A 13,704-nucleotide genomic window follows, 5' to 3' on the forward strand; every position below is an offset into this window, starting at 1 on the left:
TTGGAGCCCCTCATCTCAGCATGGCAGAAAAATGTCCTGCCCTGGCTAACTCAAGGCTCCTGCTGTGTGCCAGGCACCAGGCTACATTCCCCCACAGGGCACCTCACTTCATTCCAACAGCCATCTGAGAAGAAGGCACTAGCGTGACCTTCCTGTTTTATGAATGAGGAAAGTGATTCTCAGAGGAGTCAAGTGACTTGCCAAGGGCACACAGTAAAGTGACAGTCAGTATTCAAACCAGGCCATGTGCCTCCAGATACAGCAGCTTCACCACGCTGCATAACGCATAAAGAAAACATCACTGGGTGAAAAGTAACTACTGTACTCAGGTTGGCTTCTGTTTTAAACAGCTTCAGACAGATGAGTTTCAGGGATTAAATAGAATTTCTAACCCTAAAGCTGAACCAATGCAACCCGCTAATATAATATTTGGGATTCAAAATATCACACCTCATACATGTGGCTCCTGTTGGATGCTACAAGTCATTGCTGACATTTAGTGGCATGCATTTGACTTTTCCTAGTTCTGCAGGTCAGAGGTATGAAACGTTGCCCCAGGGCTGGAATGGAGGCCTCAGCAGGGCTGCAGGCCTCCTGAAAGTTCTAGAGGAGCACTATTTCCTCGCCTTTCCACCCCACCTGCTGGAGGCTGCCGACACGCCTTGGCTTGTGACTCCTTTCTAGCCATCTCATCACTGACTTCTGCTTCTGCCCTCAATCTCTGACTCTAACTCTCCTGCCTTCCTCCTGAAGGGACCTTTGTCATTATACCATTTTTCTTTTAAAAACCCAGGATGATCGCCCCATCTCCTGGGCCTCGACTTCAACCATCTGCAAAATCCCTTTTACCTCATAAGGCACCAGTCAAGGTTCTGGGTATCAGAACATGGAGGATATGTTTGTGGAGCTATTTTTCTGTCCCCATATCTTGCTTCACATTAATCATTTTAAAACTAATTAAAGGAACACCCACGAGCCAACCTGTATGACCTATCTCCTACCTCCATATTCACTTAATGCTCTTAATTTTCTTCCATAAATTCAGGACAGAGGGCAAGAAAAGTTAAGGGAAACAGCTATCATCACATTACAGAATATTTATTGTATTCATTGGCCCTTTGACAGAGCCCCTCTGAAAGTTGTATTCTCGGTAGATAGATGAGGTCTGTATTTTTTATTTCATTACTGTTCTGACTGTTGGTAACACTGGCTTTTACTCTTTCTCATTCACATGTTTCCTATTTCCACATGAGAGTCGGTATGTAATAAACAACTTGGTGATCTCTATGGGGCAGATTTAAAACTAATTTCTTCATTATGGCAAAAAAAATGTTATTGCATTAATTCTTTCAAAGCACCTGTTATAACAAAATATATTTTCAATATTTCTTAAGTGAAGAGCATTTTCATTAACATTTAGTTAACTGAAATTCTTAATTGCTTCTCATGTGCTCTTACTATTGTCTAAAAAAGAAAATGTCTTTCTATTGCATTATTATTGCATATTTTGAAAGTATGTTGGCTTTTATAATGAGATGAGCATGCTGGTATATAAAGCAGAGGTAAGCTTGTGAGTGATCCAAACCTAGGGATCCTCAGTCTTCACCACATATCAGAATTACCTGGTAGACTTGTTGAAGCAGGGTTTACGCTGGATTTTGGTATTCAATAGGTCTGGGTAGGGCCTAAGAATTTGCATTTCTAAAACAAGTTTCCAGGTGACACTGCTATTCAAGGGACCACACTTTGAAAAGTCTGTTCTAACATCTTTTCTAGAACAATGTGAAAATAAATTTAGCTAGACGCACAGACCATCTAATAAACACGCTGATAGATAGTTGATGTGGCTGTTGCCTTACTGCTTGCCTAAACAGATCTTGGAATTTCAAAGTTAAGTGGTCATCAAAAGTTGTGGATCCTTGTCCTGGAAGATCCTAGTGCCCACTGTACCACACTCTTAGTCACCCAGAGCCCCCTAGTGTCTCTGGCCTTGGTTCCCACCTCTGTACAGTCTTCTTCACAAGACCTTTGGGAGGGGGGCTGTTAAATAGCAACAGGCTCTGAAATCTGAAAGACGCCATAAAATATAGAGAATTATTTCATAGCACCTCTTTCCAGAAGTATGGAGCAACCTATATTAATGTTATGTTTTACATCTGTTTATTCAGAGGCACTTATTCAGCAGAAGCATGACCACATCATAAAATGGCTCATTATTTAGCTGCCACAATAACTCATTTCATATGCTTTTGTAACCATTTTTTTAAAAGGAATAGATTCCATGCGTAAGTTACACCACTTACTGCTGCCATGTTTCTCAACAATGTGCACATGAATTTCCTGGGAGGTATTAAATGCAGGTTCTGAGTCAGTGCACCTGGGGTGGAGTCTGAGATTCTGAATCTCTAGTGAGCTTCCAAGTGATGCTGGTGCAACTAGTCCAGCTGCACATGAAGCAAGGGCTTACTATTTATTCAATTTGTTTCTTACTAATAGTTCCCTAATTTGCCTCTTTAAGTTCTATAGTTGTATATTTGTGTGTGCTTATGCATGTGTGTGTTTAATCCATATTCTAGTACCATAAATTATCTAATGAGAAACACTAAATAGTCTAAATTATCATCATTCACCACAGTGAAGAAGTAAAAATAGCTACATTACTGCTAGCAACATGGATATCTATTGAGAATTAAATCAGTACTCCCAAAAATTCTATTAAGTATGGAGCTAGATTTAAGTTAATTTTTTTAAATGGCTATTCTTCATCTTGCTTTGACTCTGTACAAATCATTTTAATCTCAGTCCAACTATGATGTCTTTCATTGCAGGTGAAAATTGAGCTACCAACACAGCTCCATGAGAAACACCATATTTTGTTTTCTTTTCATCATGTCACATGTGACATCAATGCCAAAGCTAATGCCAAAAAGAAAGAGGCTCTGGAAACATCAGGTAACTGACAGAAGCCATCCAAGTGGCTTTGCATGTCATCTGTTTGATCTGAGTTGGAGAGTGTTTTAAAAAGCTCTGATTTATTGAATTTTTTTAGTGAAGTTAGGGTTCATAAGTGATAAATAGCTTTATTTCCCCCTTATTACCATGGAGGTTTGTGTTCCAAATTTTTGTTCTTTCTTTTTTTCTGGCACAGTGGGCTATGCTTGGCTTCCTCTGATGAAACATGATCAGATAGCTTCTCAAGAGTATAATATCCCGATAGCAACAAGTCTGCCTCCTGATTATTTAAGCATTCAAGATTCTGCAAGTGGAAAGGTATTGAGTAATGTATAATTTAAGAGAAAATAAAAACACTTCAGCTAAATGGCATGAGGTTATCTTTCTTTCTCTGCTGAGAAGAGGAAGACCATAGTGTATGTGTCCATTATATTTATGAACAAAATACACCAGCAGTATTCCAAAGCTCTTGTTTAGTGTATGCCTACTAGAAGTGAACTATTAAAAGTGATTCCTTCAGCCTGGCACAGTGCACGCCTGCCATCGCAGCAACTCGGGAGGCTGAGGAAGAAGGATTGCAGGTTCAAGGGCAGCCTCAGCAACTTAGCAAGAGGCTGTCTCTAAAAAAGAGAAAGGACTGGGGATGTAGCTCAGTGATAAAATGCCCCTGGGTTCAATCCCCAGTACCCATAAATAAAGAAATAGATAGATAAATATTTGGAAAAGAGATTTGAGTACATGTTTGAAAAAATAAAACTAAACATAATACCCTCATATCATATTGGTCTCATCTGCCAATATGGCCTAATATATTTGCATCTTTTCCGTATCTGTAGTAATGTACAAGTAATGGATCAGGATGGTCAATTAGCATAAATTAAATAACCTATTTTTTCCCTTGGATTATTATAGTGACAATGACAAACTTTTTTTTTGCAGCATGGAGGGAGCGACATCAAGTGGGTAGATGGTGGCAAACCACTTTTCAAGGTGTCAACATTCGTAGTATCCACTGTGAATACTCAGGTGGGTACATTGTCCTGCGATATTAGCATCCTCTCTAACATGCCAGATCATAAGGTGTCTCCTGTACATACAGGATAAAACGAGTCAGAGGTAGGTGACTGAATACTGCAAAGAAGGATATTTGGGGCACAACTTTATGTCTCTTTTAAGATAAATAGAATGTCCCAACCCTATAAGCCCAGCTGCCATAAAATTTGAGACCAAAACACCAGGAGAGCATTTAACAGAATGATATCACCTTTGCAGTATGATTTCCTCCATGGACAACACCCAATACCCCTCTGCCCATTAAAAAGTATACTTTCCTGTGTACGGAAGGGAAATTGGTGGAATTCTATGAAAAAAGCAGGAGCGGGAAGAATAAACAAAGGACCTTTACAATAAAAGGAGTTCAGTCCCAGGAAGTAGTTCTCCACCCATTGTCACGTGGCCAAGAAGGACAGCAAAGCCTGTGAAACTGAGATGGAAAGCACCTGAGCTTTACAGTGCAGGTGGAGCCTTCGATAGACCCCAAGGCCCATCGAAGGTGGAACTTTGTCACTCAGGCTTCGTGACACAGTACAGTACATCCAGGCCTCTGCCCTGCAGAAATGCTCATCTCACACCACATTGAATGTGGGACACCAGCTCATGTGCATCGTCAGAAATAAACATCTGTTGCTGTTGCAGGATCCGCACGTAAACGCATTTTTCCAAGAGTGCCAAAAACGAGAGAAAGACATGTCCCAGTCACCTACCTCGAATTTCGTCCGCTCTTGTAAGGTAAGGCAACGTGCCAGTAGCTCCAGTAACTCCAGTGGTCTCCAGGGTAAAACAGACCAAAGAGACCTCACACTGTCCACTGAGGAGCAAACAAAGAGGTGACTAGCCCTGATGATTTTAAAATGAGATATTAATTCAGAGAGTAAATGACTTTATTTCATGATATCTAAGTAGTTCTATCTGTTGAATAAAACAAAGTAAAGATCATTGTTCTCCAAAACAAAAATGATTGAAAAATCAGAATGGATTTGCTGTAGTTAATTAAATGGAGACATTTAATTATCTTCACACTCTGCTGAGCTCAGTGAAGAATGGAGCCAGGGAAAGGTGAGCCACGATATTCACATTCAAGTTCTGAAAAACACCAGCAGAATATGATCTATTATATTTTCCTTATTTATTTATTTACATATTTGACTAATTAAAATTACACAAACTATATGCATATATTTATCGGGTACAACACAATTTAAAATAAGTATACATTGTGCAAAGACTAAATCAAGCAAATGCACAACCTCACATACTTATTATATTTTGTTGTGGAAAAATTTAAAATCCACTCTCTTAGAAATGGTCAAACATAAAATACATTGTTATTAACTACCATCACCATGCCATACAATTGATCTCTTGAACTTACTCCTCTGGTCTACTGGAAATGTAGGCTTTCACCACCATGTCACCAATACCCATTCCCCTGTCCCCAGTAACCACCCTTCCACTCTCTGCTTCTATGCATTCAGTTTTTTTTAGATTCCACATATAACTGAGACCATGTGGCATTTGTATTTCTGTGTGCTTGGCCTATTTCACATTATTTCATAATGTCCACCAAGTTCATCCATGTTGCTGCAGGTGACAGGATTTCCTTTCTTAAGGCTGTATAGTATTCTGTTTACCACATTTTCTTAATTTGCCTGTTAATGGACACAAGTTGATTCCATGTTCCTTCCTATTATGAATAATGCTTAATGGGCCTGGAAGAGCAGATGTCTCTTTAATATTCTGATTCAGTTTTCTTTGAATATGTAATGGGATTGCAGGGTCCTATTGTAGTTCTGCTTTAAACTTTTTTGAGAACTCCATGCTGTTTGCCATGATGGCTGTCTAATTTACGTTCCTACCAACAATGTAACAGGATTTCTTATTCCACATCATCACCAATACTTCTTAATTTTCACCTTTTTAATAACAGCATTCTCATGGTGTGAGAATATTTTAATGTGGTTTTAACTTGCCTTTCTCTTATGGTGAATGATGCAAAGCACTTTTTCATATACCTGTTGACTGTTTCTATGCCTTTTGAGAAATGTCTTTACAGATCCTCGTCTGGTTTTTAATTGTGTTGCGTGTTTAATTGCTGTTGATATTTTGTTGTGTCCCTTATATACTTTAGCTATGCAACTCTCATTCGATGTATGGTTTGCACATATTTTATTCCCTTCCGCAGGTTGTCTCATCACTCTGTTGATGGTATCACAGGCTGGGTAGAAGGTTTTAGTTAAATGTAATTCCCTTTGTCTATTTTCACTTTTGTCACCAGTATTTTTGTGATCATGTCCAAAAAATTATTACCTCCATCAGTGTTGCAAAAGTTTTCTAGAAATTTTAGAGTCTCATGTCTTACATTTAAGTCTTTAATCCAGAGCATGCTTTAAAATTTAAACTATATTTTTTTTCCTGCCAATTTTCTACAGAATTTACTGAATGTGGAAAAGATTCAAGCAATCATGAGTTTTCTGCCTATAATTTTGAATCAGCTCTTCAAAGTTCTGGTACAGAATGAGGAAGATGAAATCTGTACAACTATCACCAGGTATCCATAGCACAACCTTGGGAGAAGAGATGTCATATCTGTGGTTACACAAAACCTTGATTGCTTGATTTTAACTGAATGATGTTTACATTGCATTTGAACATGTCTCAAATATAAGTATTTCTCACTCTTGAATCCTTACTTTCTAATCACCTATTATGATCATTAGTGAAGTACGAGATTTCTTTTTCTAAGTTTTCCTTTATGTTTTTGAAACATTTAATTTTGAGATGATGTTAGAGTTGTATGTAATTAAAATAATTTAAAGAAATAATGTGGAGAGAACCAGTGTACCCCTTACCCAGTTTCCCCCAATGGCAACATCTTTCAGTGTAAAAGATTCGCTCATACACACAAAAAAAAAAAGAAAAGGAAAAAGGTTACATTATACATATGAAACCTTGTGGTATTGGCTCTAACACTCAGCATAATTCTCTGAAGATGCATCCAGCTCATTCATCTATTAGTAGTTTGTCCTTTTGGTTAGTATTCCATGATATGGACATACCATAGTATGTTTTAGCAATTCGCTTCTTAAAAAGACATCTGAATTGTTTCCAGTTTGGAATATTAAGAATAAAGCCACTATAGAAACTCATGTACACATTTTACATAAATATAATTCTAATTCTTTATTTCTCTGAGATGAGTGCCCAAGAGTGCAATGGCTGGGTGGTATGGTAGTTGAGTTTTAAATACGTAAGAAACTGCCAAACTCAGAGTATCTGTGTCACTTCATATTCTCACAAGAACTTTTTTCAAAACATTAAATTTTTTTCTTTAACTAACATTATTTTAAATTTGGTTATGTTATACTCTTTCAACATCACTAATCTGGCTACTGACAAAATCAGTTATGCATTTATAGAAATAATGATTTGAATTAATCATTTAATCATGTATTCCTACTATTCATTTTTTAAAAAATTAGTTTCAGCATTCTGGAAATTTCTATTGGTAAATGTTTACAGCATATTACTTCTCTTGTCCAGAGTGGGGATTTTTAGTTTCTTAAATAGAGCCCTGAAGTTCTGACAATTTTAGAATCTGTAATGGTTCCATATCAGCCAGTTTGGGGCTCATGTGAAAAGTAACCAACTCTACCTTCATCTAATGCCCGATTCAGCTATGTATGTCTATGTTGAAAAGCCTTTTAAATACTGGGCTGACAGGTCTATTGAAATTCAAAGATATTTCTAACCACTACATGAAGCAACCAGTAGTATTAGTATAAAAATTCACTCACACCACTACTGCTATTTGGACCCCTAACCCAGTCAAGGCAGGAAAAGAAACCCAACTGTATCTTAACCTAATTTATTTTTCCTAAGTATAGAGTGTGTCTATAGGTTGGAAGCCAAGCTCTTTTTAAAGGCTTCGGTTTTAATTTTATCCTAAAAAATGATCTGTTTTCCAAGAAGACAATATCAGCAAATGCAAAGACTACAACTGGCAATTCAACCTGGTCAGAAAGTCTCCAGTGGGACACAGCAGCCGTAAGACACTGTGTATAGCTTAGTGGTTCCAGGTTCCAAGTTGGAAATGATTCACAGGTATTTGAGTGAGGAAAGCAAGAGAAAAGTGTGAACCTGGTTCATTCATTCTTCCAACAATGATTAACACCCAGTTTACCAAGCATCAAATGACAAATTAAAGTGGTGTTTCTCTCCCTTCTGCAAAAGACCACTGATGAGCTTTGCTTTTCCAGGGTGCTGACCGACATTGTGGCCAAGTGCCATGAGGAGCAGCTCGACCACTCTGTCCAGTCATACATTAAGGTATGAAATTGCCACTGGGACATTGGTCTTAGCCCTTCATGCTGTGTGGCTTGTCGCATTCCCTGTCTACAATAAGTGAAAAGCTCTCTTCCTTAGTTGGATCCAGGTGCCCGCCATTTTTAAATTCCCTGTAGCAAAACTCCATCTTTTTGCATTAATGAGCTAGATGTATTGTTTATGTTTAAATGTATATCTACTGTGTGTATGTCCAAACAAAATTTGTATGGGGAGAGAGGAAAGTAAAAGGATAGAAGAAAAGATGGAAGGACTTTTCTCTTGAAGTCAAGATTACAAATACATGAAATTCTAATGTTAATATAGGGAAGACTGTTCCGCAAGGTATGTTGAATGCTCTGTGTTTCTTCTGTAATATTTTCTTAGCTCTTTTTATTGTTTTCTCAGGCGTTATTTCATTTTCCCAGTTACTGTATATTTGTACCTGCTTCTGGTATGTTAAGTCCTTTATCTTCTGGCATGAACCACTTGCCCATCCCATCAATATGCACTGCTTTCTTCAGTGTCCTGTGTGAAGCACTCACCCAGAGATGTTTCTATTCTCATTTCCAGTTGGCCTGTGAATTAATGCCAGTGAACTTGTGATGATGTTTGCACTTTCACACCCGATACCTCATTTCTTCTCCTTGAATACAAAGAAAGAACTACCCAGAGATAAATACCTTAATCTGATTTATAATATGCAGAGGATCTGCATTGCAATTTTTGTCTATGTATAAATTAAATCTTTTGAGACACTGACTTTTAAATTAAGAGAATATACTTCATACTATATATGGACAGACATACACTCAGACATTCTAGATGTCTTGAAATGTAACTAGAGAAGAATTTAGGCTTTTGATGTTAGAATCTTGATCTTTAAAATAATACTAATAATCACAGTTATCAATGCACCTGTAAAGGAAATAACTAGGAATTGCATTCTGGAATAAGCCCCTTGTGATACCATCCATAGGTATTCAGATGGTATGTTCTCACTATAGTTTTATGCTATATATTTCCTACCTGCCAGAAATGCTGGCTGTCTTCCCAAAACATGAGGGCACAAGCATGTGCCCTTCCTGAAAACAGCAAGAATACTGGCAATACTTTGTGACTCCATGGTGATTTCCCTGCCCTGTGATTTTACCTGATAAGACCCTCCTTTCATTCTTTCTTTCTTTCTTTTTTGGGGGTTGGAGGATGGAACCCCAGGATACTCTATCACTGAGTCACAGCTTCAGCCCTTTTTATTTTTTACTCTGAAACAAGGTCTCACTAAGCTGTCCAGGCTGGCTTCCAACTTGCCATCTCCTCCCTCAGCCTCCTGAGTAGCTGGGATTGTAGGCATGCACCACTGTGCCTGGCTAAAACCCACATTTCAATTACAAAAAACCAGTTCCACGTACAGATACCTTTTTAGCTTATGCTCTGCTTAAGAGAGTATCACAGGTTACTCTTATAGGTATTGATGAGTGTACTGTTCAACAGAATCTGGATACATTTCACCCTCTCTATGTATTCCAGTTTTCTATTTCAATCCCCAAAGAGACTAAGAAGAAAACAGTCATCCCTTGATCCTCTGTACACACAACTTCATTTCAACACAGTGTTATATTCTTCATTCCAGTGAATAGTTGAAAATCACGCTGAGGACCCACTGGTAGTCTGGCTATTTTGGGGACAAGTCAAGGCTAGTTCCTTCTAAGTTCCTCAGCTCTCAGACTCTTCATCTGTGATGCTACTTACTTTATGCATGGTCTTGATTTTTAACCAGAATATCTGAAATATCCTGACAAGACCATTTCACTGTATAATAAAGGAGATCCATTGCTTGTTGAGTTTGTTTTGAAGTGCTTCAAATCTGGAAATACACTGATGTGGAATTTCAGATTACTAACAATTCCTAAGGATATTTTAGAATATATATTCAAATATCTAAACATATGCTTACTAATAAGGTAAACAACTTTTACTCTACTCGGGAGAGGGCCCTAAAGGTTTAACCGTCAACTTGAGCAGTCAGCCTCACTCACCCTCAGGGTTCTCCTCTGTCACCTAAGATGAGGGAGAGAGACCAAGTGAACATCCAGCTCTGATTCTGTGACTGGCCTCCCATCACACCACACTGTTGACAGCCTGCCCTTGATCAAAGAGTCTGAATCTTTACTCCAGGTGGGAAAAATTATTTAACATACAGGTGGATGTTAAATCCCACAGCAAGAATCATATTGAAAACTGATGGGCTGTTTCCAAAAAGTGCTTGGAGGCCCTTGAAACATGTGCTATTCAGTGTAATTTTATATTTATTCAGAAGTAAACAAAAACACCATTTCAAGTTCAGTGGTGCTAAATGCTGCTACCTCACTCCATCGACAATATCCAGACTGCACACAAACACCATGTCTGTTTCAAAAATGTGTGTTTAAAGTCAATCTAGCTAAATGCCATGGTTCCCAGTGATTTCTGGCACTGACCGGCTCTAGTAGTCACAATTTTAAATTTCAGCTCTAGTAGAAAGCCCTTCTGGCTAGATAACTGCTTGGCATTAGAAAGTCGCTGATGACTTTACCCTGACGAGGCATAATCTCTAAGGGGAAAATTTGTGTTGCTCTTAACTTTAGCTAGTTTCATGCACCTATCAGTTTTGTCTTTCTCCTTCAAGATGAGCTTGCAAAACTCAGGCTCCGCCATGGTGCTGATATGCTACGAAGTTCAAAGAAATGGCGATAAATTCGGAAGTGACTATGCCTCTGCTTTGAGCCCTTTTCTTGTGTACCTTCCCTCTGAATCATAGTGAAGTCTGAATTGTGAAAATTATGAAGAAATACCCTTCTTGAGGCAAACCCAACTCATATGTAAAATATTATAATACAGTGAAAAGCATTTTACATTGGAAACAGATTTATGTCCATAAATGGATATGAATATTCTTTAAAGATATGAAAAAAATACTGAAAATCAGCTCCAAACCAATCTTTTATGAAAAAAAATATATATAATAAACAGTACATGTCATTTGACTGCCAGCCGATTCTCAGGAACCTCTCCCTAGCTGCATCTGAGCTTGGGATGGTAGATAGCCTGGGCTTGGGGGGACCTAGCCCATCGGCCTCTGGAAGGCACCCGCTTCCCCACTTGGCTATTTGAGTGGGTGCTCTACCCTTTCAGGATGAAGAATTGCTACCATGACATCCGTTGCCAGTGGAAGGAAGGAGAAGGGGAATGTGTCCTACGTAGGTGGGTCAAAGCCCTCCATGTTTCCTTGAACTTGCTAAATGGCTCTCTGGCTCTTTCTCTCCATTTCTACCAAAAGACTTTGAAGGAGAGCCTAGGTGAGCAAGGCCCTACCGTGCAAAGCCCTAAGTAGGAACAGGTGTGTACCACTCTTACCAGTGGGCCTTCATTTATTTCATGACAAAATCTGGCATGAGCAGATAATTCTGAGTAATGAGTTATTCATGTGGCCTAATTTTTGAGGCTTTTTTTAAAAAGTCATTAACTTTGTTTCCTTTTTGGATTTTCTTCAGTTCGTGTTCAAGGCCAGCATATGCAAGGAGAGAACGATACATGAGGAGCTGGCGAAAAATGTGACTGGTCTTTTGAAATCAAATGACTCAACAACAGTAAAGCATGTCCTGAAGGTAAAAAGTTTAGAGACAGCTGATCAGTTGTTGGTACAAGGGGTGGATCTCTCCTGTGACCTGGAAAGTGATAGAACTCACTGAATTTCATGGGTCATTTTTCTTCTGGTTCCTGACAGAAGATTCATAATGAAACTGTAGCATATAAAAATATTAAGCAAAGGAGATCTGTGTCAAGAGAAAAGTAGATTGGACTCAATCTTTTAAGAGCTTTGGGCTAAAGGCACAATCATTAACCATTGAAAATTATCTAAAACGTTCAAAATTCTCCATGAAACGCAATAAAGCATTTGGAGACTTTTAATCACTGTTAAGAGAAAAAAATACCTTGAAAAAGATCAACTATGCTATGTGAATGAGCACACCAAAGACAGCAAAACTGAGCAGCAGCCACTTTTAGGTCTCCAAGAGTTAAAACACAGCTGGATCATGTGAGAAGCTTATAAAGCAGTAACTCTAAACTATTATGGAATCCTGATTTTAGGCCTAAGCTAAATTTAATTATCTACTGGGACTTGAGGAATGAACCATTGATAGGGTATAGCTGAAAAAGGAAGTCAGGATCAACAAGCATCACCAGGAGTTCACTAAAATCAAATTATCCTGGGTGAAGCGGTTCATTTTCTTGAATTAAGCCTATGAGGGTATTCATTCCATTTGTCCACCCCATGTATCCCAAGGGCTCCTCTTGCAGCAGGCACACTCCTAACACTTGGGATGCATCAGAGAACAGAATGAAAATTTCTGCCCTGGAGGAGCTTATGTTCTACTGGGGAATGAAAATAAAATTACACATGTAATTTATGAATAAATTATATCATATGTTAAAGGTGAGAAATCAGATTGGTAAAGAAAATGTGCAACAGCGGAGGAACTGGGAGTCCTGAGGACAAAGTTTGATTGGAAGTCTCGACTAGGGTGGGCAGGTTGGAGCCCATGACGAAGGCAATAGCGGAGCAGAAATTGTCCTGACGGAGGGAGGGAGCTTGCCTTGGGGATCATCCAGTGGCATGTTGGAGGGAAGGACCTTTGATAAGTCACAGGGCAGCAGTACAGCATGTGGAGTGGAGGCTAGGGGAAGGTTAGCTGGTGAGATGAAGTCGGAGAAGCGTGGGTTGTTTGGTATGCCCGACGGCCATTGTGAGAGTGATTGAATTCAGAGACAAATGTTGGGACAGTTTGAAGGTTAAAAATGCCATTCTGGTGACTGGGGACATTGCTCAGTTGATAGAGTACCTTCCTTGCATGCACAGAGCCCTGGGTTCAATCCCCAGCACCACACTCACACCAAAAAAAAAAAAAAAAAAAAAAGCCATTCTGGGCAAGATAGGAGACGGGATATTATTGCAGTAGGCCTTGGATTCATTCAATGTTCCTGACCATGTGAATTTTACTTCTATTTTTTTTTTTTTTAACTAAGAATTGATCCCCTCATTAAGCTACAACTGCCTCTGCTCCTTCTCATCTCAGTCAACCCTCTGGAATTAGGACTGTGTGCTCAAAAATTTTTGACAACATTGTATCACCCTAAAAGTGGCTATATAATTCAATGTTCATTTACACTAGAGCAAATAAGTAAATGGTGATCATTTATGTGATGTGGTAACAATGTATGGCACCCCCTCCACCTCATGCCTTAGAACATGCACCCATTCTCAAGGCCAACATATAGAGTGACTAAGAAAACATGCCCAGTGGGAGACCCACCTCCCTTCTAGACCTGGAG

At 38.8% G+C, this 13,704-nt stretch overlaps 1 protein-coding gene across 4 annotated transcripts in view; it reads left to right on the plus strand.

The window, feature by feature from the left end:
• Nucleotides 1-13,704, plus strand: part of Dock10 (dedicator of cytokinesis 10) — a 236,055-nt gene that overhangs the window by 172,112 nt on the left and 50,239 nt on the right. For all 4 annotated transcript variants that reach the window (XM_077110269.1, XM_076866402.2, XM_076866404.2 and 1 more), the window contains exons 20-26: nucleotides 2,829-2,952; nucleotides 3,149-3,270; nucleotides 3,892-3,978; nucleotides 4,648-4,740; nucleotides 6,441-6,559; nucleotides 8,268-8,337; nucleotides 11,865-11,978. In XM_077110269.1, the coding sequence (XP_076966384.1) occupies nucleotides 2,829-2,952; nucleotides 3,149-3,270; nucleotides 3,892-3,978; nucleotides 4,648-4,740; nucleotides 6,441-6,559; nucleotides 8,268-8,337; nucleotides 11,865-11,978 (729 nt within the window). The remainder of the gene's footprint in view (nucleotides 1-2,828; nucleotides 2,953-3,148; nucleotides 3,271-3,891; nucleotides 3,979-4,647; nucleotides 4,741-6,440; nucleotides 6,560-8,267; nucleotides 8,338-11,864; nucleotides 11,979-13,704) is intronic.

Source organism: Callospermophilus lateralis, chromosome 9, assembly GCF_048772815.1.
Source record: "Callospermophilus lateralis isolate mCalLat2 chromosome 9, mCalLat2.hap1, whole genome shotgun sequence".
NCBI classification, from domain to species: Eukaryota; Metazoa; Chordata; class Mammalia; order Rodentia; family Sciuridae; genus Callospermophilus; species Callospermophilus lateralis.